This window comes from Gouania willdenowi, chromosome 6 (assembly GCF_900634775.1).
Source record: "Gouania willdenowi chromosome 6, fGouWil2.1, whole genome shotgun sequence".
Taxonomy (NCBI): domain Eukaryota; kingdom Metazoa; phylum Chordata; class Actinopteri; order Blenniiformes; family Gobiesocidae; genus Gouania; species Gouania willdenowi.
In genome coordinates, this window is record NC_041049.1 from 7,333,884 (window position 1) to 7,359,371 (window position 25,488).

The following is a 25,488-nucleotide window of genomic DNA, read 5'->3' on the forward strand; positions in this document are numbered from 1 at the left end:
TGGGTCTTAATTTGGCTTTGGGTGCCATTCGAGGCTGGAAATGGTTATGTGGGAGTTTTTTTTGTGTGTGTGTGTGTGTGTGGTTAACAGGGTGTGGAGTTTAATACAGCATCTACCCACTCTGTACAGTGGATCCACCCTGCTTTTACACAAGCCTAGGAGGGCATTTACACACTTGTAGCTCACTTAAAAGTGGCTAACTAGTTCCCTCAATCATTCTTCTTTAGGACGTTTCACTTATTGGCTTTTTGCTTGCTAGTGCAGATACTTACTTTTTTTTTTTTATCTTGTCTGCACATTCTGTTGAAGGTTAACACTACAAGAAGTGCAATCTTTTAACAGCAATGCATTAGTGCAGATACTTACAATTTTGTGTCTTAGTTAGGTGATTGGTTTGATACCAGGTTCTTGGCTTTCTGAGCATATGTATGTATATAAGATTAAATCTAAATTTATTGGTCACATATGTTATTACATATATGAAATTTGTCCTCTGTATTTGGCCCATCCCTGAGGAACGGTAGGCAGCCATATTGTGGCGCATGGGGAGTAGTTGGGGGTTGAGGGACTAGCTCAGCATCCCACAGTGATGGCCTGCGTGAGATTTGAACCGACAACCCTCCGATTACAAGCCCAGTGTCCTTAACCACAATGCCACCACTCCCCCAAATGTTCTTCTTTCAAATTTGTCTTCAAATTTAGGTCATTTCCTCACACATGCAGCTTTGTAAAGTGTCTGAAGCCTTGAAACTGCTTATAAAACAGCAGATACACAACTTTATTGTGTTTTCTAAGTTCCTAACAAACCACGTTTCACCAAGTCTACAATCTGGACTAGTTCAAGCATCAAACCTCCATCTGTTGCTGAGTTAGCCTTTCACATTTCTGCACAAGTCTGCACATAGTTCTCTCCTTGACTGGAGTGATTCAAAAGTCAGGACGAGTCTGCTCGTGTCAAAAATGCCAGGAATATTTCTGTAGCTCGTTCTCCTTGGAATATGAGGGAATGCTTCATTTTCCTGCCTTCAAGCTGTTGACTCAAGCACACTAACATTTTGCGACTAAATCCTTGATATGGTTAAAGTCTCTTTCTTAAATGCCACAAGAGTCAAACTGGACCGTGTGCCTTTGTTCGCTTTTTTTCTTTTGCTTACAAAGCTGATCATTTAAGAAGTTTTTCTTGATATACCTGAACAACTGGTAGCTTCATTTAAATGTGCCAAGCAACCACTTTAATAGTGAGTAATAATTAGGTCACAGGTTTTATTCACACCTTAAGGCGTCTAAAGTTTTTTCATCAAATGGTTGATTTTTTTTTCTTCCTGCGGCTGTCAAATATCTTTGTGCCCATGCTACGGTGTGTTGCCAGATGTGGCGCTTTGGGCAAGCCTTAAAACAGATTTCTACAGCTGAAAAACCCTTTGGGGCCTTTTGTTAGAATTTATTGGCCAAGGAGTCTGGTAGCCAGGTGTGACGACTGCTGACTTTGTTGACCGGTTCGCAGGACGGTTGAATCGGGTTCAGCCTGAACCTTTTTGGCTACTGCAGAGATGTGACATAATATGTGTGGGTTTGCTCTATCCAGCTTATCCAGCGGCATATCCTATATTTAGGGTTCTAGGGCCAAATAAAGCTGAGGCCAGGAATGCATGCATCTGTTCTTGAAGGAAACTTCATGTTCCTCTTTAACACCCTTTAGAAACACTAATAAGCAGCTTCCTTTCTAGGGTGTGCTTTCTTGTATGCTCTTGAGTAAGGCTTGGTTTTACCTCCATGTGCTCCTGATCCGGATAAGCAGGTAAATAATTAGGCTAGGCAAGGCAAATTTTTTTGTACAGCGCATTTTATACACAAGGCAACTCAATGTACTTTAAACATTTAAAATCATCAGTTAATTTAAAATAATCAACAAACACATTACATCAACAACATGACTAAAAATCTCTCTCTCAATCATACGCAATAGAGAAAAAAAGTGCCTTTAACTTTGATTTAAAAATGTTTACATTCGATGCTGACTTCAGCTCTGCTGGCAGTTTGTTCTACTTCTTTGCAGCGTAACAACTAAAAGCAGCATCACCATGTTTACTGTGAGCTCTGGGCTCCATTATCTGACCTGTGTTCATAGATCTTAGAGACATGCTGGGTTCATACCTGACTAACATCTCACTGATGTATTATTTGTGGACCAAACCCATTCACATATTTATACACCAGCAGCAGAACTTTAAAGTCTATTCTGAGGCTGACTGGGAGCCAGTGTAAAGACTTTAAAACTGGAGTAATGTGCTCTGACCTTTTTGTTCTGGTTAAGACCCGAGCTGCAGCGTTCTGAAGCAGCTGTAGCGGTTTGATGCTCTTTTGGGGGATTCCTGTCAGAAGACCATTGAAATAGTCCAGTCTGCTGGAGATAAAAGCATGGACCAGTTTCTCCTGATCTTTCTGAGTCATTAAACCTTTCACTTTGGAGATGTTCTTTAGGTGGTAGAAGCTGTTTTTGTGATAGATTTGATCTGACTGCTGAATGTAAGATCTGAGTCAGTCAGAGCACCAAGGTTTTTGACTTGGTCTTTAGCTTTAAAAGATCGAGAGTCAAGATACTTGCTGACAGCTGTCCTCTTTTCCTTGTTACCAAAGACAATCACCTCCATCTTGTCATGATTTAGTTGAAGGAAGTTTTCACTCATCCAGCAGTTTACTTTTACTAAGCAGTCACACAACACCTCTATGGGACCATAATCATCTGGGTTCAGTGATAGATATAGTTGTGTGTCATCTGCATAGCTCTGATAATCAATCTTACAGTTCTGTAAAATAACACCCATTTAAATTAGGAAATTTAAATGGGTGTGACGGAACATTACAAGGGGGCATTGATATAGGTCGATGGGTCAGGTAAGAGCCAAAATCATAGGGGTCTATAGGATGAAGGAGGGACTTATATACATTAATGTATATGAATGACCACCGGCAGTAGACCAGTAAAAGACTAGTTAGGTATTTTTTCGCATTTCAAAAGAATGATACATACTGTGAACATAGATTTCTCAAAAACTCCGGATATCAGCTTTAAGTATTGAAAGTAATTAAAAATCTCGAACTTGTAATAACATTTGAGCATCATGACGTATGGATAACAAACACGAAGAACTAATAGAATAAAATATTTAGTGTTTATTTTGTTTAGCAAACCAGACTTTAAATTGCTGTTTACATGATACAAATTACTTTTGGTTCTAAAGACCTTGAACGTGGGCCTAAAGGACGGCCATGGATGCTCAGGCAGAGCATCTTTGTCCTTCTCAGGGTCAATCTCTGTCAAAGCGGTTGTTCAAACAACAACACTACTAGACGTGACCCGCTCTAATTGGTTCTTGCATTGACGGGCCTGGCGTATTAAAGGTTTGGTAGAACTGGGACAACCCATATCAGAACCAACAGAAAAGTTTTAGTATCAGAACCAAAGCAACTAAAAAATCTGAGCTGACAGGAGATTAAAAAAAAAAAGTACTTAGTAAAGAGGGAATCTATTGAAATGTAGTGGAGTGAAAGTAACAATTATCTCCCAAAAATATTGCTCAAGTAATGTACAGATACTTGAAAATACTAAATTTACTTTGTTACTGTCCACCGGTGGCAAACAAGAACAATCTGGAAAAAAACTAACATATCTTAATGAATCAAACCTGTTCATCCAAACAAAGCTGAAGAACAGGGTTGTATCATTGTTTTGCCAATGACTTACAAGCATGTGTCTGTTCAGCACACACAAAAAAACTCCCCTTACTAAAGAATCAAGAGCAACGGCACGCCCAAGCACCTTTTAAGTGCTGGACTTCTCTCAAAGATTAAGAAACTTCTTTCTTAACGGCCATGGAGGGATTAATACCCAGTATTAACTCATCATAGAGGCCTTATATAGTAATGGTTTAGCTAAGCTAACAGCTAACAGTTGAGTGGAATTTTGTTTGAAAGGAGAAAGAAAAAATGTCGGAGGAGACAGGGTGAAAGAGTTTAGCTGGAGCGGTGTGAGTGTAACGGTCAGTGCTAATAGTGTGGAGATGGAAACGTTAGACGTGTGTGTGTGTGTGTGTGTTGTGTGTGTGTGTGTGTGTGTGTGCTGTTGACCCACTTTTAAACAGACACACAAAATTAGAGGAGGAAGTACAGCTGTGCTTATGTTTGACTCAAACAGCTCACTGCATCAGTAAACATATTTAAATACATTTACAAAGACATACTATGACTCAAGGTAAACTAGGGCAAGCTATCACTGTCAAACTTGTACAAACTGCTTTTAAAAAATGCAGTTTTATGGAGTAGGTTTTGTTTTTGCCTCATGTTATCTGCTGACTTGTTAGGAAAATGGCTTAGGTATCAATTATTGTGCTAAATTAGCATTGCCGGTTTCAGTGTCCTCAAGCTTTGTTGTCCCGAAACCTTTGTCCATGGAAAAAAAAGTAATTTTTTAAAAGCCTGATTTGGCTTTTTATGCACACTCGGAGAACTCTTTTGGATTTTTGAAAATAACATGGCAGAGACTTTGGGAAACTTGAGGTGCAGCTTTGGCGTAGTGGACCTCCGCTTCTGTTGATACAAACTAGCACTGTTTATAAAAAGGCTTTTCTATTTATTTGTTTTTCTATTCTTTATTAGTTTTTATTATTAATATTTTTGACTATTTATCCTTTAAGGGCTTAATGGGTAACTTGGGGAAGCTATTTCATTATGTACATGCACATAATGACAAATTATGTATCCTTGAATCCTAGGCTGTGTTCGAAATGGCATTGTGTACAATGCACTACAAACTCGATGATTGTGTACTGTCTACTATATACATAAGTATGGTTAGGATGATAAGCGTTTCCCTCTGATGTATACTTCCAAGTTTCCCAAGATGCATTTCGAACCTACAATGTCAAAGAAACGGAAGCACACTGAGGTTAAATATCTCAGGTGATTCTCCGCCTTTGAAAGTTCTGAAGTTACGGAGATTTTCGGAGACCCGACATTGTGCTACTGACCAAACTTCCAGTTAACTTCAAAACAAGAATCCTATTTACAAAAGTGTTAAAAATATAATGTAAGACAAGAAGAGATACTTTTGTTTTGAAAAGGGGATGTTTGACTTTTAGCTCGAGTCCCAAATAAATAAAATGGTCCCAGGACGATTTTACGTTTAGTGTGCCCACCATGAGTACTTCAAAACATCCCCATATAGTATGTATCTGGGTATTTCTTGCATTCTTAATCTTTTCATACTATCTATTGTGAATGCACTACATACAAATTTTGATGTCAAAATTAGTTTGTGTAGTACGTTACCTGAGACGATTTGTTTGAGATACATCACCCCCTGCTGGTTTGGTATATTCTCGACTGGTCTTTGTGTTGGTTTGTGACCACCTGTGAATGGGTTTTGTTTTTCAATAAAGAACTAAATTACCCCCACATTTTTTTAGTACGTACATAGATGTTTTCTTGGAGAGAATTGGTCATGTGACAAGGCACGTCACGTCCAGTGAGGTGAAATTGCACAAAAAGTGTTTCCATTGCGCTTTTACGATTAATTTCAGTATCTTGTCATCTGAAAAACCTCCTCATGAAAGCGTAAAAAAAAAAATGTTTGCGATATTTGAGTGTGTTTTCGAAATTCAGGTGTTTCCATTACCAATTTTTATTGAGCTATTTAAATTTTGCGCATTTCAAAGGGTTTTGGAAACCTAGCTTACGCTGCATCTTTAGCTGTGAATGTGTATCCATCCAGTGCTTCACTCAGCATTTGGGGTCATAAAATGGTACATTAAGCACTGAACGTTATAAATAATTCAGAAGATTAATGTTAAAGTGGCTCAGTAGTTTCAACAGAGGATATTGATTGCTGATGTGTATTGTCATTGTGGTAACAGACCAAAATGATAGTGTGTGGTACAGTTGTTGTATAACACTGAGGAGGAGCGTGGGTTGCTCTCTGTCGATCTGGAGTGAGCGAGATTGGAAAGTTTGTGTCACTGTGTGTGAGTCTGTACTGGGAGCACTGGTCTGGGCTGTGGACGGTGGAAGGCTTTTACAAGAAGGGATGAAACGTCTTGTTTTTTTAACCTGGGAGTCCCATGAAGCTAAAATCGAGACATTTTTTTTCCATATGATAAATCCTGCGTCTGTTTGCATGCTCGTTCAATATCAGCTCGCAGATAATGATTGAGTCATACTGTTGAACTTTGTCTCGGCATGGTTTACACACTAAACCTAGTGCCCCCTTTTTTTATTTTCATTTTAGTTTTTTGTTTTCTATATCAAATTTTACTTTAAGGCCTTCATCAAAGTTCACCTAGTTGAAGACTGAAGTTTCTTTTTTTGTGAGGAAACTTGTCTGGTGTGCTCCTGTCCTGTGTGTGCGTCTCTTGGTCCACGCCCATGGGCAAAGGGTAAACACTTCTCGCCGCCCAGCAGGACATCATGGCTTCAGTCTTTCTCTGTCACATCCTGTTGTTGACATCTGGTACCCATCTATAATCCTAAAGGATTCTGAGGGTTTTTTTTCCTGAGGACCTTATTTAAACTCATCATTTTAACCAACATTAACTAACCACTACAATATTATTTGGTTTGTTTTACATAAATTAAAAAAAAAACAACAACAACAGCTAAGATTATAATAAATTCATTTAATTTGATATAATATATATAAATTAAAAGAGCATTTCGGTGGTTAAAACAATAGTTATCTAGCCTACCTTTGGAAAAAATAATATACAGTACATCCATAAGTCAAAGCAATATATACCTGTATTCGAAATGATTTGGGGGCCCTTTATTGACTTTATTAAGAACTTAGATGTTCCTGACGAATTGACACACTGACACATTTTTGAATGTCTTGCAGTTATGTACAGTATATAGATATGTCTACCCCTTAAATTCTGAGAAGCATGTTCTTGAAAGGCCCTTTGTCTTTTTTTAGTTTGTTTTATGCGTTACTTTCTGGTCATTTTAAATTTGTTATAGCTTTTTCTTTTTATATTTGTTTTCTATGTTTGTATAAAACATGTGATACTGAATTGCTTTTGTAAGTATGATCGAAAATTGTATCACTTTGAAAAAGCCCGTAATAAAAATATTTATTGAAAAAAAAAAGAGACTTACCTTAAGCAAAGTATTGCATTTAAAGTGAAAAATAATTGTCATAATTTTATAGTAATTAAGGGATTAATACAAACCAAACTTCAGTCAGTGATGCTTAGTTAATTTCACACAATTCAGTCTTGTTGTTGATTTTTTTTTTGTTTTTGTGTTGTTTATTAAAAAAAACTAAAATAATGATTTTTTTACAGTCAATCATTCTCATAATTTTAAAGTAATTAAGGGATTAATAAAATCCCAACTTCTGTTATTTTCAGTGAATTTCACACAATTTCAGCCTGGTTGTTGATTTTATTTTTTACTTTTCATTTTTTTGCAACTTTAGCTGCGTTATTATCACCCATCTTTTCCTGCAGCGCTCATCACAACCTGACTAATGTCTGTGGTTTTAGTAAACCAATCATGGTTCCATGTGAATAATCTGTGTTAGGTAGTATCTGTGTTGAAGTCTCTGTGAGAAGCAGCCTCTTGGACCAAGGACATTTTTGTGAGGCAAGGTCACTCTGGCTGAGATTCAAATGTTTACATCTGTGTTTGGGTTTGTGTGCATGTGCGTATCAAAATAAGCCAATACACCCAACTCCGTAATCTGTAGGAGCCCGATTGCGTCAGAGCCTTTACTCAGAGTGTTGTCTTACACATCAAGGTGCAACCTGTGAGGACTCGTGCACAATCTGGTTTCTGTGACGACCTCCCCTACCCCCCCCCCCCCTCCAATAACAGCCTGATAGGACTCCCAAGGTCTGTGATTCGTCTTTACCAGCTCATACACTGTGGCTGCTTCCAGGGGCCGTATTTGTTTCCATAGCGATTTAAAGTCCTTTTATCTCATGCACGCTTTCAATCATGGCTTCAGACTTCACCACTGTACGGAGATCAGTATCAGCTTTCTATACAACGTGCTTGATATAAATAGCATACGTGGTTTTCCTCAAGCGTCAGTCAATACAAATAAGAGGCCAAAATAAGGGGTTTGAATCCATATTAACCTAGAGACAGAAGGGTTTCAAAGGTGCTGCTTTGTGTTGTAAATATGACAGCAGCAGCAATGTAAGCCATTAGATAGGATTCAACCTTGACTAAGGTATTGACTCCAACAGAGAAGGACCATGATTAAAAGAGAGGAGGGGGAGGCAGGGGTGGATTCATTTAAAGTCTATTTAATGATCAAAAGACTAAATCAACAAAGTACAAAGTAAAGATATAGCTAAGATACTGAAGACGTCAGAGACCATGATCCAGCAGTCACTGTATCCACACACTACTTAAATAGTGAGGGAAGATAATTAGGAGATTAGGAACACTTGAGTGACAACTGTGTAAGAATATTACTATATAGTGTTTATTTTCTATTCATCATAAGTTATCTAACGTAGAGCTTTAATTGGGCTGAAAAAAAATCAGCCAATCCGGCCCGAGCCCGACAGAACACGACCCAAACTCGTCCGACACAAATGAAGCCGGATTGAGGCCTGAACCCGTTTCAACCCGACATATCTGTGCGCACGCGTGCATGTTGATCCAATGCAAGTTGCTTTGATATCAACTTTATTCACTAGTTCCTTGTTCCGCATACAACTATAAACATGACAAGCAGCTTCTTTCTCACACTAATCGAAACACATCACGTGACCATTTATTTACCACTCAGCATCCGAACCTGGCCCGAGCCCGTGGTATAACGATCATAATTAAGCCTGAACCTGACCCCCGATACGCCGGGTCAGGTTCGGGCAAAAACTTCAAGCTCTAAACTAACATGTACAGTGTTACCGACCATTTTTTGGTTTTGCAAATTTAAGCTAAAACTAATCTTTAAAAGGATTCATGAAGCTTGTCCTCAGATTTTCCGTTTCAATATTACCCAAATTCTGTTTTAGGGTTTTCCTATTTCCATGTCACTGTACTCTTCTCTGTTTCATTTCTGTTTCATCATCTCTCTCTGTTTAGATTAATTTACTGGCTAATAGACTTCCTGAAATCATACCAAACATGCTAAGTTATATAGTTTATATTTCATAGTTTTTGGATGAATTATGTAAACAAGTTGATTACGCTGAAATCACATGAGATTACGTTGTGAGGGCGAGGTTAGTGACACTGCTAGACCCTCAGTTACCCGTTTAATGGGAAAAATACCAGGAAAAACCTTGATATGGTCTCAAAACATTCATGGGAGGCATTTTCGTGTCATGTTGGGCTTGATTTTAATTCAGATTTCTTTTTCTGTTTCAGAACCTGAATTCCATTTATTCTTTCCGTTTTCCGCTATCACAGAAAAAAATCCCTACATGGCTACTTTACTTTAGCTAGTCACAAAGCTAACTATCGTTAGCATGAAGGTAACCGGGATAATAGGTAGCTACAAATGAAAAATAACTAGTTATTGAGGACTAAAATAATAATTATATATTATTTGAGAATTGTTAATTCTCCAATATTTTTTAGCTTTGGATAAAAGTGTCTTTTTTGGAAATATGTGTAGTTTGTGAATCCATCAGATAAATGTTGTGTCAATTTAATTCAACCTAACTTACGACATCCTGCTCTCCACAAATTTACATCAAACTAATGACTGGTGGTTTGTTCCATGATAAATCCATGTGTGTGTTTGTCCATTTCATTACTGTTTGTCCTTGGCTGAGTCATCAGCAGTAATACACAGACAGGCTGCAAACACACACTAATACACACGCACACTACACACAGCTGGATAATCATTAGGTCTGCATGGGGTCACATCTGGTTTTGCTTTTAAGGAGAGGAAAGAGTTGCATCATCAAACTCAGTGCTCTGGTTCTTAAAGGGGGAAAGAAATGACACACGGAAAGGGTTTCAGACCTGCAGGGACACACTGTTAATCTACTCGCTAACTAGTGACTGTTTAGGCCGGGCTACCGGACTCAAAACGCCACTCGTTGTTGTTGTTGTTGTTGTTGTTGTTGTGTACACAAGTTAAAATTGCTACTCCTCTGTTATTCATGAACGGATTGGGCTGAAATTTGGTAGCTATAATCTATTGATGTGTACGCATTGACGCGCAGACCGATTTTCGATTTGGGGCCCTAAAAAAAGAAAAAAACGAAAGTCGATTTCTCATTTATTTGCGAGTCAAATATTACGACGATTGGTGGTACCAAATCATTGGCACATACCAATATATAAATGCAGCCTATTACCCCGTACGTGTCACAGGGGCGCTACTCCTCCTTTGGTTCTCGTTAGATCGGAATGCACTTTGGTATGAATACTCTATGAATGAATATGATGAGAATGAAGTACGGGGCCCGGGGCCCACCCCATATTTCCGGTCATTTTCAAATTTATGGGGGTTTTATGGGAACATAATTGTGTGATATATCGTTTCAAAGCTAATTCAGCGTAAATTATGATTATGCCTCACACAATTTGATTAGGGGCCCCTTTTTTCAGCAATTTCCATTAAAGTCATTTTCTCATTTATCTGTGAGTTAAATATTGCGACAGTTGGTGGTACCAAATCATTGACACATACCAATATAGGAAAGCGGCCCATTACTCTGTATGTGCCACAGGGGCGCCATTTTTCAAATGACTACTCCTCCGTTAGCTTGTTGAATCAGGCTGTAATTTGACATGGATATTCTATGAGTGGGTGTCAAGAGCCTTTCAGAGATCTTTTTGAAAGGGGGGGGCTCGGGGGCCCACCCCCTTTTTTGGTAATTTCTAATTTATCAAAACATAGTCATGTGATGTAGTGTTTCAAAGGCAATTCGATGTAGAATTCGATTTCACGTCGCACAATTTCATTTGTTTTACTCGGTGGGACCGAGTCATTTCACTGAATTCTTGGGAAAGTGGTACGTGCTATTTGACGCGGAGACGGGTGGAGATGGGTTTATTTTTTTTTCTAAAAGGTTTAGTTTTTGTGAATTATCATGACAATTCCACATAAAAAAAACCATGAGATCAAGGTTTAGCTTCATAGTTCTAGATTATCTTCTTGTAGGTTTTAAATGACTTGCCTGATATTGTTCAGCATCTAAATTCCTTAAATTTGATATTTTTCCAGCATCTTAAAGGAACTATGTCATGAGCATTTTCTTGTTTTTATCGCCGTCTCAGATTGAAGATTAAAATCTGCACATTCTAATAGAGAGAGAGGTTTTGTTGTGTCGGTGGAATAGTAGAAGAAAAGCCCTTTCTGCTACCTCGGTGACCTACTGGTTCTCGCTCTACTTTCCCTTTAAACTCCCAGTTTTCCCATTTAGAATCCAGTGACTTTTTCCCAGCTGGAGAGTGTCAGGTTACACTTGGCCCTAAATAACACTTTGCTCTCAGGCCACAGACAAAGAGCTGTTGTGTGAATGTGAGGAGTTACACCCCAGTCCAGATTTTTGGTCTCCAGTTCTCCTTGTCTCCTGGTTTTATTCAGTTTTTAACTAAACCACAAACTGTGACTTTTAGAAATGATAGGGAACTTTAAACGCCATGTGTGTTCACTCAGTTTTTTGTTCCGCAGGCCCAGATTGACCTTTCTGTCTCTCTTTCTATTTTTCTAAACAAGATGCAGATTTGTGCATTTACTGCCCTTGCGTCATTCAGAACAGTAGTTTATTGTTTGCAACATGAAAATTATTTCAGGTTGTAACATTTAAAAACACAGAGAGAAACTTTAAGAAACTACCCTCACACAATTTATTTTAACGTCCTGCTGTGTCTGCATAATTTCACAAAACTCCCTATAATTTCCTTGCATATTGTCCATCCATCCGTTTGTTTTCTGCTCGTTCTTTCAGTGTCCTTACATATCAATTTAAAGTGTTTTTTCTCAGTGCTTCTCATGGCAATGGGACCCGAAAACATACTGAGACTCTAACTGAGGAAATTGTTTGAATTCTCAAACTCATACCAGCAAAGGTTGGTACAGTTTGCGAAATTTAACTGTATGGCAACTTATTCCCAGTTACTCTCAATAAACTGTTTGATAATTAAAAATGCGTCTTTGAAACTGTTATTTTATCCAAAAGTTGAGCAAAAAAGGATCTTTCAAAGGAAATAATGGAGCATTTACATATATTATTATTATTATTTATTTTTTACTAATCAAACAATCACTCCTGGACAGTTATTAACATTTGTACAGCTGAATTTGTGCTTTGTACTTATTTTTGTGAGGATTTTGTTGAGTTTGTATGTTTTGAAAGCAGTGCCCAATCATATATTGATATATTATAGTTTTATATATTAAAGTTTATCCATTATTTATTATTATTTATTTTATTTGTTAATATATCTAGCATCTAGATGTGGCTGAACATTATAAGCTTTGCATCCTTCAGCCCCTTCTCAAACCTTTTTTTACACTTCTTGCCAGTTTTTGTGTTTTATGTTTGTTTGAGATACATAAACAAATAAATATGAAATAGTTCTTTGAAAACCCACTTTTGGGTCCTGAACCACAAGTTGAGAACGTCTGCCTTAGTGGAATATGACATGACAATTGTGACATCTTAAAAATAGCATTAAAAATAGATTTTTTTTTTAGTTACTGTTGTAAAACATATGTTATTTTTATGACATTTGTAGTGAAATAGTGCAAATCCCCCTCCCCCCCTTTTTTTTATTTTTTATTTTATTTTTTTTACATTTTACATTTTGCCAGGATGGGGGGGCTAAGAGTTTTTCATTGTTCAAAGGGGGTTGCGGCAGAAAAAGTTTAGAAACCACTGTCTTAGAGTATGTTTTATATTCATTCCTCATTCATTCTTTGATGCCCTGATGTGAAACAACAAGGAAGTACCGTATATATCTGTGAGGAAATTTTATTTCAATTCCTGTTCTGCTTAGTTATGAGGAAGAGCGTTGGTTACTTGCTGAGTTTCTGCACCTCATGAATTCATTTTCAATGCTTCACATTATTAGGAATGAAGTCACCGGAGTGTAAGTGTTCCAATATTTACCCTCCTCCCCCCTCCTTGAATACATTCACGGTATACTGTCAGTGTTTGCATTACTGACACGCACACACACACACACACACACACACACACACACACACACACACACACACACAGGCCTGAAGACGGGCTTTAATGCAGCACAGTCTTGTGTTGATGAAGCTGAGAGGTCAGTAATAATCAAAGCCACATGCTGGACATTTGGGCGTCCTCTCGTCCTCCATCTTTCTTCGCATCTTGCATCATATGTCTTTTAACTTTTGTGACACAGCTAACTGTAGCTATTGATTTTCCTCCTTGCCACGTGTAATCTGAATTTCTGTCCTTCACGTTCTGTCGCCTGCTGAACTCAAGGCCTCCTAAAGCAAAGGGTTCAGATAAGCACAATGGTGGACACTGTAGGTCAGGGGTGTCAAACTAATTTTAGTTCAGGGGCCGAATAAAGACCAGTTCGAGCTTAACTGGGCCACAGATTTTAGGCAAGGCAAATGTATTTGTATAGAGCATTTTATACACAAGGCAACTCAACTTAAAATCAATAAAAACATTAAAATCAGCAGCAGAAACATTTAAAGCTCCTATATAATGCTAAATCCACTTTCTTATCTGAGCTTTTAACCTTGTTACAATGTTAATTCCTTATCAAAAACATCTCCAAAGTATTTTTGGGCTTCCTTTCTGCATCTCTGAGAAATCCTCACTATTAGTGGAAAAATTTTAGTGACATCACTGAAGTCTGAACCGCCTCCTCCAGGAAGTGCCTGCTTCCAAATGCAAGGCATATCCAACTGCAGCCACGGATACAGTACAAGCGACGCCCCCTACAAACCACGCCCACACAAGCAAGTTTTTAATGCACTGAGTCATTCCATTTTTAGCATCCGTTATATCACCTTTGACTTGATCTGACGTGTTTGTGACCCAATGCGATGCAGCGGTTGGACAAAACAAATAATTATCATCTTAAATGCACAATTCCTGTAGTTAGTAGAGATAAGGAGGAGAAGAAAGCGTCTTTGCAGCTTAACTCTCCGGTGATTATTTGAAGCAGCTGACTTACTCCACTGCTGCTGCTGCTGCTGAGATAAACACAGACCCTGAAGCACTGAGACAGACTCACAATCACAATAGCCACTTAAATAACCATGTGTTTTATTGTAGTGTGCAGTTTTTTGGCTGAAAACAATAACAGTGTGTGAATAGCAAAAAGAAAATTGCTTTGGCGATCACTGATCTGCCTCACTGGAGCGAAGCATGAAGTCAGCGTCTACAGACACGCCTACTCATGAATATGTAGAAGTCGGCCCCCAAAACAGCCTGTTTTTAAAACTGCTCAGAAAGTCACTTTTCAGAGGCTAAAACTCAGGAATACTCACGAGTTTGGGAAAATAAACTTTTGGAGTTCTTAGAACAAATGGAGATGGGTGAAAAATAGCATATTACCGCCCCTTTAAAATCAGCTGTAAAAACATTTAAAATCATCAACAAACACATTATATCAACAACATGACCAAAAATCTCCCTCTCAATCATATGCAGTAGAGAAAAAAAGTGCCTTTAACTTTGATTTAAAAATGTTCACATGTGATGCTGACTTCAGCTCTGCTGGCAGTTTGAACCACTTCTTTGCAGCATAACAACTAAAAACAGCATCACCATGTTTACTGTGAACTCTGGGCTCCACTTTAGGTGGGAAAACAAGCACATTCAACATTAAATTTGCACTTAAGTTTGCGCATTTACTTTGGTTGCCACATAAAATAAAACCGTTTAAGGCTTATTTTTGTTGGTGTCTTTATATTCCTTATTTTGTGGGTTTTTTGTATTTGTTTTGTGTGTTTTTGTGTCATTTTGCTGTATTTTGTATGCTTTGAATCATTTGTATCTATTGTTATTGTCATTATGTGTTTTCTGAGTCCGCTTTTTTTTAAATAAATCTTTATCAATGTAGTCATCTTATGTGTTTTTGAAGTAAATTTGTGCATTTGAGTTGTCTTTTTGTGCATATTTTGTACATTTTGAATATGTTCTTTGACTAATTTTGTGTATATGAGGAGTCATCATATTTTTGCACCAAACAGAGAACACTGAGTTATACGCTGTAAGTGTGACTGAGATATTTAAGGAAATACATGCAAATGACATGCTTTTTGTGTTTAACTCGTCCTAATAACAGTAATAGTGTAAGCATGTGGTACATCTTATTTTCTAAACCAATGCTTTGAAGAGGATATGGGCTCCTTTCTGTCGTGTCAGACTGAATTATCGGTCACTGGTTGTGGTTTTCTTTGAACAGTCGAACAGTTCAGAGGTGCGTCTGTTTGCAGATGTGTGCAGATGTTAAATCAGCTCGTCTCCTTCAGCGCTTTGCTTTGACTGCTTTGGTTTGTGTTCGTCACAACACCTGAAACACTGAGGAGGACCTGCTCTCACCTGGTGGAGATGAGGAAGGAATGTATAGTAGAGGAGGGGGCGATGATGATGATGATGGAAGTGATGAAGGAGGTGGTTTAAAGTCTGTATGCTTCTTTGTTAACCTGTCAGCACACCCACATCATGATTACTAGGGGTGAATTCTAAAGAATAAAACAAAGCCGTAAGCTTCAGAGGAAATCTGTGAGATGCCACTGAAGGGGGTGTAATTACAGAGCAGCATCACAGACTGCTGTCATTATCTGTCTGCCTCTTTTTAATTATAGAATTAGACATGGGTGATATTTTTGGCCCATATTGGCCATAAAATATAATATATCGGTTAACATCTCTATCATTTTTCCTGCCAATATATATATACGTATATATATATATATATATATTTATTTTTTTTTTATTTTTTTTTTACCATGTCTGCATTTCTTCGGTTGATACATGTAGTCCAATGATTTTTCTTCTGATTTTTATAGTTTTTATTATTGTTTTTTTATTTCTTATTTTAATCTATCAAATTTTAGTATATGCTATATGTTTTTATTTATATTGTTTTATTGTTTTTATTGGATTTATTTTTCAGGGTCTTCTATTTTACTGTAGAATATTCTTATGTTTGAGGCAAACATTTCTGTAACCCATTGGTTAATTATAGTTTTTTTTTTTTTAATATACTGTATAATGTTGCTGACTTTTGTTCTCTTTTTGAGTAATATCACGTTATAAAACATTTTCTAACTTTCCATACTAAAAAAATAAGGAACAAAAGTACAGTATGTGTGATTTGTGCTGATATCGTATCAGAATTATAATCGGTATCTGTGAAATATCAAAGCAGCAGTATTGGTTTTGTATTAGAAGTGAAAGTAGTATCGGGACAGGCCGAATTAGCAGAAATGACATTTTATGTGGAATACAATACATACAATGGGGATTCATATTAAAGTAGTTTTAATGTATTAATTCCATAGATGTGAGGTGAGGGGCTGTCTATGTACAGTATATATCGGTATTGGTTAGTGTTGGAAAATATTAGCTATTGGCAAAAAGCTAACATTAAACATCTTTAATAATAATAATAATTAACAATCCTTCTTTACAGTTTTTTATTTCTTCTCTCTACAGCATTTCTCTGAGCTCCTGGACGACCTTACCCATGATGCTTTGCTGGGTCAGCTGCTCAGCGATCCCTTCCTGTCTGGAGGCAGAGGCGGCACGGAGGCCATGGAGGGCGAGGACGGCAGCGACCTGTCCCCGTCCTCCCCCCTCCCCCCACACATCACCGCTGAGCACAGCTACTCCTTGTGTGGAGACAGTCGGCCTCAGTCTCCTCTGTCACACCTGACTGGAGAGCACGGCAGTGAAGCTGGTGAGATGTTAGAGAGATAGTCAAACGAAAGTAAAGGCTGAGGTTGTCTTTGTTTGGTTTGGTCTGTTTAACAAATTAGGTTTAGTTTAGAGCATGCATGGGCAACTCTCGGTTTAATTCTGTACGGCCCCCAAGAAAAATCCACCAAAAATTGTAATTCAAGAAATTGGAAGTAATTTGAAGCCCGACATGATACACAAAACAGCAGAATGCACAGAATGTCCACAAAAATACACGAAGCAACAACAAAAACACAAAAAATATTCCAGAAATATGCAAAAAAGACTCATAACACACAAAACAACCACCTAAACTCACAAAACGACAACACATATACAAAATAACACCAAAGAAACACACAACGCTAATAATTACACAAAATGACAGAAAAAAAATACTTAATAAATCCAAAAAGACAAGGATTGACAACAAAATACAAACATAACACACAAGAAATAACAAAAACACATATAATGAGTGATAAAATACACAAAATGGCTGCAGAAATTCCCCAAATGACTCAAAAAACTACATAAAATGACAACAAGCAATGACAAAAAAACCTTTGTCCTTTCCTGTGTTAATGCTCAGATTTGTCGTTATTTTTGATACTGACATGAATGTTAGTAATGTGGCCCTCGGATCAGATTATTAAATTTTTTGTGGCCCCGCTGTGATAACAGTTGCATATCCCTGGTTTAGAGCATTACATCAGATCATCATCCTATTTTTCATTATCTTAGTTTAGTTAGTGATGCTCAAGATTGTGAGTTAGTCTTTCTAAGTAGTTTGCATGTTCTCTCCCAGCACGTGTTGGCAATCTTTAAAGAGTAACTAAATCTGATGGAAATTTAAAAAAAAAAAAGCCTTGATTATGGGCGGGGCTTCTGGAGCAGTTAAGACATGCCCAGTCTATACTAGAAAATCTCCAAAGAACAATATATGCTATGCTAACTAGCTACTCAATAATCACTATAACTCTCTTTTCACAATTCTCCACAGGTGCTAGTTTTTATATGAGGGGCGGCGCCAAATAGTGACATAAGAAGCCTCCAAACGTCATAAAGCAACATTCTCAACCAATAGCAAAATGAAATTATAATAGCCAGGTTTTAACCCATAGAGGGCAGTCACTCTTACAGTTTTACAACAAAATACACCAAATTTAAATACTTTGACTAAAATATCAAGAGTTGGACTGGAATCAATCAACAACATTACTTAATATTCAAATAAAAAGGTGAATTTGGAGTTTAGTTACTCTTTAAGTACTCTGGTTTCTTCCGACCTACCTTAACTCGGCTTGGTTTAAATTGTGACTAATTGACTGTGAGATTTAATAGTGTATTTTATTTTAGCTCTGTTACATTTGTATATCTTAGCTTTAGCTCAACTGTACGCTAAATTAAGCTAGTTAAGTTTAGCTAACTTTTGGATGATCATAAATAGTTATTCATTAAATTTTTACATAAATTGTTGCTTGGGATTAGTAAGTGGTTAGTAATTACTAAGTATTGAAATTTTCTTGACATTTAATTCAGTTTGTTGAGTGTAGCCTCATGTAGCTTAGTTAGCTATGAAATAAGAAGGCTTTTTCTTAATGTTTGATTGAATTTGGTTTGTTTTGCCTGAATTTACCACATTTATGTTGGGGGTAAACTCTGTGAGATAAAATAACTTTAGTGTAGTTTGTTGAGTGGTCCTTGGGCTCGCTATGCTAAACTAGCTTATTTTAGCATAAATTGGTGAATTTAGGTTTCATTACTTCTTCATCTTCCTCAGTGTAGTTTATTTTTGGATATAAACTGATCTTATTGTTGTTATTATTAACATTTAAAGCCAATGTGCGTGATTTTATTTCTGTACTTTGGTCTGTTTGCAGAGTCTGACGGGGATTCTACTGAGTGGCCCATGGAGCAAGAGGAAGCCATGGAAAGCTTTCTGTGTGAGGCCCCGTCCCTCCTCCCAGCCCTATCTCTGACTCTGGGCTCCAGTGAGGGGTCCCGGGCTCCTGAAGCACCGGCTCCATCTCCTCCTCCAGCTGCTCCTCCTGCTCCAACCGCCGCCAACAGCAGCAGCAGCCAGAGCAAAGGCATCAAGGTAGGATAGAGCAGAGAGATCATCAGGGTGTCACGTGTTCAAGGTCGATCATTTTGCTTTTGTGACTGTGTTTGATTCCAATGTGCAGATTAAGGAGGAAAATATCATCCCTCAGATTAAACTGGAGCCTCACGAGGTCGACCAGTTCCTCAATCTCTCCCCCAAAGGTCAGAATTCTTTAGTTTTCTGTTGTGTGTATAAAAACTAGTGCAACACTGACCCCTACTGGCTTCTTTCTACAACAACATGCTCATAACATCTGGCTCGTACTGGTATGTTTTTCAGGCCTGGAATCCCTGCAGATGCCTCCCACTCCTCCCAGTTCCCACGGCAGTGACTCAGAAGGCAGTCAGAGCCCAGCTCACGCCCCCCCAAGCCTCTCCTGCCCCACCTCCCCCACCAGTCCCACCCCGGCCCAGGGCAACATGAAGGTGTCGCCTCGTGCTGCTTCATCCCTGTCCAACTCACCCCTCCTCACTGCTCCTCACGTACGTACACTCGCTTTTTTAATTAATTCTAATTATTGTTATATAATATACTATTATCTATTGTTTATTCAATCCATTAGTTATTATTTTGTATATGTACTGTATATATGTAGTGAACTGTTGGAATACATTTATATGTCTATAGCAATTATTTATTGCTATAGATAATTGCCATTATTATTATTGTAATGAAGTTGATGATGCATATGGTGTAATTATGCAATATATAATATGGTGTAATTATATGCTGTTTATTGGTACACTTGATTGATTATATATCAATGCGTATTGTATCCTCAATCCATTCATTATGTAAAGGAAGCTACATTAATATCTCAATAAACTATAGAGTGATAAAGGGGTGGGACTTAAAAAGTGTATACTTCCTCCTGTCCCTTTCAAACGGATTTTTGTACATTTTGTTGGCTTGTTTTTATTTATTTTAATTTTATATTTATGTTCAAAATAAAATGCCAAAAAGGAGAGAGAATGTTTATGAAATAAGAAATAAAAGCAACATGAGGGATATGCCATGCACATGTTTTGCATGATTTTGAGCCTATTGTGAAAAATTTTCAATATATTTTTAAAATAAAGAAAATAATTAAACAAACTTACATACGTTTTATATATATATATATATATATATATATATATATATATATATATATATATATATATATATGTATATATATATATATATATATATATATATATGTATATATATATATATATATGTATGTTTTTTTTTTTTTTGTTTTTTTAAAAAAATTTTTAGAGACTGGCACAACTAAATAGGAATTGTATATAATAAGTTTTCCATTTTTCCTTTTCCTGTAGAAGCTGCAGGGCTCGGGGCCGCTGATGCTGACTGAGGAGGAGCGTCGCACGCTGGTGGCTGAAGGTTACCCCGTCCCCACCAAACTACCGCTCACCAAAGCAGAAGAAAAGGCGCTGAAGAAGATCCGCAGGAAGATCAAGAACAAGGTAGGAACGTGTCTGTGTCTTCATGTTGTAGATGAAATGCACAAGTTTTTTAAAAGTGGTTGACAGCAAGCTGCTGTTTCCTCAGATTTCAGCTCAGGAGAGCCGCAGAAAGAAAAAGGAGTACATGGACGCTTTGGAGAAGAAGTGAGTCGTCCTACGTCCATCTTTTACCTAAATTACTAATTTTTTTGTTGTTTTGTTTCCATTTGGTGAAATTAAGTTTAAAAACAAACAAATGAAATAAACGTGTAAAAGGAGTTGTTACCAGGTCATAAATTTGGGTGACAAACTAATGCATTCATCCGTTTATTGCATGTACAGACGAAGGACTACTGCAGACATGGGCAACTGGTGACAGAAAATACAGAAAACATAATCAATAATACACTAAAATATACCAAAGAATACAATATCACTGAAAAACACAGAAAATACTCCAGAAAACACACAAAACTACTCCAAAAATGAACAGTAATACACAAAAATACACTAAATGACTCAAAAGTACAAAAAAAGACAAGGAAAAACACAAAAAATGACTCAGCAAATTCACAGTACGACAAGCAAACAAAACTACAACAGAAATAAACAAAATTCACTCTAAAAAAAGGAATCAGACAACACAAATACACAAAATTCACTCCAAAAGACAAACATTTTACAGGAAAAATACACACAAAAGGATAACAGAAATGCATAAAATGACTTTTAACAAGCAACACAACAACAAACGTACACAAAAAGACAGAAAAACACACAAAGTTAGTCTAAATAGTCTTTGTTCTTTCCTGTATTAATGCTCACATCAGTTATTATTTTAAATGCTCTAATGCAGGGGTGGCCAACTCCAGTCCTCGAGGGACGGATTCCTGAGACTTTTAGATGTGTCCCTGCTCCAACACACCTGAATCAAATGAATGGCTCGTTATCATTGCTTCAGCAGAGCTTAATGATAACACATTGGTTTCAACCAGGTGTGTTGGAGCAGGGACACATCTAAAAGTCTCAGGAATCCGGCCCTCGAGGACTGGAGTTGGCCACCCCTGCTCTAATGAATGTACATAATGTGGCCCTGACGTCAACCACATTTACTACAGCCCCCGCTCTGACAAACGTTGCCCACCTCTGGACCACTGGTTACTACTGGTTACTACTGGTTATCACTGGTTACTACTGGTTACCACTGGTTACCACTGGTTACTACTGGTTACTACTGGTTACCACTGGTTACTACTGGTTACTACTGGTTACTACTGGTTACCACTGGTTACCACTGGTTACTACTGGTTACTACTGGTTATCACTGGTTACTACTGGTTACTACTGGTTACCACTGGTTACTACTAATTACCACTGGTTACTACTGGTTACCACTGGTTACCACTGGTTAATACTGGTTACTACTGGTTACTACTGGTTACCACTAGTTACTACTACCGGTTACTACTGGTTACTACTGGTTACCACTGGTTACTACTACTGGTTACTACTGGTTATTACTGGTTACTACTGGTTATTACTGGTTTCTACTGGTTACTTCTGGTTACTACTGGTTACTTCTGGTTACTACTGGTTATTACTGGTTACTACTGGTTACTTCTGGTTACTACTGGTTACTACTGGTTATTACTGGTTACTACTGGTTATTACTGGTTACTACTGGTTTCCACTGGTTACTACTGGTTATTACTGGTTACTACTGGTTAATACTGGTTTCCACTGGTTACTACTAGTTACTACTGGTTACTACTGGTTACCACTAGTTACTACTACTGGTTACTACTGGTTACCACTAGTTACTACTGGTTACTACTACTGGTTACTGCTGGTTACTTCTGGTTACTACTGGTTACCACTGGTTACTATTGGTTACTGTGTGTTGCTTTCAGCCACTGACCTTGCACTACTGTTTTTGACCACAGGGTGGAGAATTGCTCCAATGAAAACAATGAGCTACGCAGGAAGGTGGAGAATCTGGAGTGCACGAACAAGTAGGAACGCACACACACACACACACACACACACACACACACACACACACACACAGAGTTTCAGCGTATGTTGAAAATGCATTACAAGGCTGAATCTGATTAAAACACTTCACTTTAGTTTGAAGATGTTTGAAGTGTCCTTTCCTGTTTATCATTTTAGCTGAAAATTTTGGTATTGCTGAGCACAACTCAAATATTAGAGCACATAGGGGACTTTTTCTTACATTTAACAAATAATTTGTGTTTCTCATGTTTTATATTTGCACATAATGCTTAACATTATTCCCCCTGAGAAAGTGCACAGCTTTAATTTAGCATCCGTGCACAATCAGGAGGTCATTTTGAAGTAAAACATCCAAGCTGCAGCTTTGTTGTTTTACACTCATTAGGCCAGAATGAACAGTGTGTGTGTGTGTGTGTGTGTGTGTGTGTGCGCGTGTGTACCCAGTGATTTTTGTGTGTTAAGTGAAGCTTCATGGATTGCAGCTGTTTTGCACCCAATGGATAAAGTAAGCTTCACTGCTAATGTTAATTCAGTTAAATGAACCAGTCGTGTTTGAGCGTGTGTGTGTGTGTGTGTGTGTGTGTGTGTTTATTTTTGTGCCTCTGCACCTGGGCTTCATGTTTGTAGAGTTCAGTTGAATTATTTTAAGACTGAAAACAACAAAAACTTCTCTAAATATTTCATAAACAATGAACAATGCCATTGTTTGCAGCGTTAAATGAAATGCTACGTATTCCTGAAGAGGTTGTATCAGTTTGTCCCAGTTCATCTACAATCAGCTGTTTTTAATCTTAAAAGTAGCGTCTTATAGGACAGGGATGTCATAGTCATTTGATCTTAATAGTCCCTATAGCAGTGGTTCCTACAGCAGTGGTTCCCAACCTTTTTTTGGATCGTGATCTCATTTTGAGATCACACATTGTTTTGCGACCTGGAGACTAATATGTTCTTTCTAGAATTAGCTTTTGATAATGTTTGTCACAAGATGTACAAGGTCAGAATTTTTTATAGTGCATTTTATTTTTACTAGATTTAACATTTGGGAAAGGGAAAGTGAAAATATAGAATATAGTTGTTCAAGATAGTGTGTGGTGTTATAATATGAGAAAGAATAATAATTTAAACATTTTAAATATACATTTTTAATTTATTTTTTTTAAATGATCAATTTCTAGACATTTCACGCGACCCCACATGGGGCCACGACCCTAAGGTTGAAAAACACTGCCCTACACAATCTTTACGTCAAAAGTAATTGATTTTGTAACCAATTTTGCAACAAATTTTGTGGGATTTTTGGGGGAAAATTGCAGGATTTCAGTAAAAAATGATTCTTTCCACAAGTTGCCATTAAAAATGACTGCAGTCATGTGATATAAGCATGGGAAAACTTCAAATATGTGATAGCTGTTAAAAAGCCACATTTAAAACAAAATCTATCAACATTAGTACAATAAAAAATGGTACATTCTAAAATGGAAAAAAATAATAATTCACCTACAACTGAATTATTTGGTATTTAGACAATGATCCGTGTTTTCTCAATTATGCGGGCCAAATTGGATGTTCTAAATGGCCAGATTTGGTCCACGGGCCTTGAGTTTTACACATGATTTAGGGGTTTTTATGTTTGCTGTCCTCTAGTGGTCTACAGAAGTATGACAGTAGCAATGTAGACGGCAGTGCACGGAGAGGATGGGCAGGAATATAAAAGTATAAAACAAGATAAAACTCATTACATTACAATTACATAGTAATTCAATTAAGATTACATTGCTTAATCCTTTAAATATTCTAATAAATAATGTTTTTTTTGTCGTCATTCATCGCATTTGACATCAATGGTCAAAAGTTACCTTAGTTACTTTCAGGTTGTATGTTACGGAATGTGAGTCTAACGTGTGTGAGTCTAATGTGTGTGTGTGTGTGTGTGTGTGTGTGTGTGTGTGTGTGTGTGTGTGTGTGTGTGGTCCGCAGGTCTCTGCTGCAGCAGCTGCAGTCTTTACAGGCGGCCGTGGCAGGAAAAGTCCCCAAATCCTGCAGAGTGGCTGGTACCCAGACCTCCTCCTGCTTAATGGTACAGTGTGTGCACCATTGATTATAATACCAAACACCTGCTAGCAGCTTAGCATTTAGTGTGATTCATAATTAATTTAGCCCTTCTCCCGCCCCTCTCTTACTCTCTGCTCCTCTTCTTGTCTTCCATTCTGTCTCTCTCTCTGGTTTCCTGTAGGTGGTCGTGTTGTGTTTCGCTCTGTTTTTGGGGAGTTTTTACCCCGGTGGGTTGAGCCCCTGCTCCAGCGTCACTGAAACAGGCCTTTCCTCCAAACAGATGGATGTCAAAGAAGCATACACAGCCACAGGTACCAGCTCACTGCACACAAAAATGTTACAAAAATGTGATTGTATCTGATCTGAAGGTCACATTATCAACATTGTCTTTTTTTTGTCTTTGTGGTTTTGTTGTTTTCTCAATTTGTCTTGATTTTGTGTGTTTTTTGGAGTCATTTTGTGTGTTTTTGTTATTTTTTTGTGTTCTTGTTGCAATTTTGTGTATTTTTATGTCACTTTCGGCATTTATGTTGTTGATTTGTGCATTTTTGGGATCACTTTCTGTATTCTTGTTGTTGCTTTCTGTATTTTCCTGTCATTTTGTGTAATTTTGTTGCCATTTTGTTTGTCTTTGGACCTATTCTGTAATGTGTTGTTGTTTTTTGTGTCTTCATAGTCATTTTGCTTGTTTAAGTGGTTGTTGTGTCTGTCTTTGTTGTCATTTTGTGTTTTTTATAAGTACATTTTTTGTGTGTTTTTGTGTACTTTGTGCATTTTGCTGTCGATTTGTGTGTTGCACAGAGGCCACACCCTCACAAACGATGCACAAACAAACTCAAGTGTGGTTTGCATTGCAAAACAAAACATCATTCAGCAAACTAATACATTTTTTCCCCCTTTTTTTTCTTTATAATAAGAATTGCAACAATCAAACAAATACATGTTTTTTTACCAATTCAATTACAAACAAAAAACCCCTAAAAAA

The 25,488-nt window shown here is 37.5% G+C and overlaps 1 protein-coding gene across 1 annotated transcript in view; it reads left to right on the forward strand.

Moving 5' to 3' along the window:
* The window catches only part of creb3l2 (cAMP responsive element binding protein 3-like 2), a 39,797-nt gene that overhangs the window by 9,140 nt on the left and 5,169 nt on the right, over positions 1-25,488 (forward strand). The window contains exons 3-11 of the mRNA XM_028451250.1: positions 16,638-16,881; positions 18,764-18,981; positions 19,070-19,148; positions 19,267-19,469; positions 20,310-20,456; positions 20,542-20,600; positions 22,379-22,447; positions 24,429-24,528; positions 24,685-24,814. Of these exons, the coding sequence (XP_028307051.1) occupies positions 16,638-16,881; positions 18,764-18,981; positions 19,070-19,148; positions 19,267-19,469; positions 20,310-20,456; positions 20,542-20,600; positions 22,379-22,447; positions 24,429-24,528; positions 24,685-24,814 (1,249 nt within the window). The remainder of the gene's footprint in view (positions 1-16,637; positions 16,882-18,763; positions 18,982-19,069; positions 19,149-19,266; positions 19,470-20,309; positions 20,457-20,541; positions 20,601-22,378; positions 22,448-24,428; positions 24,529-24,684; positions 24,815-25,488) is intronic.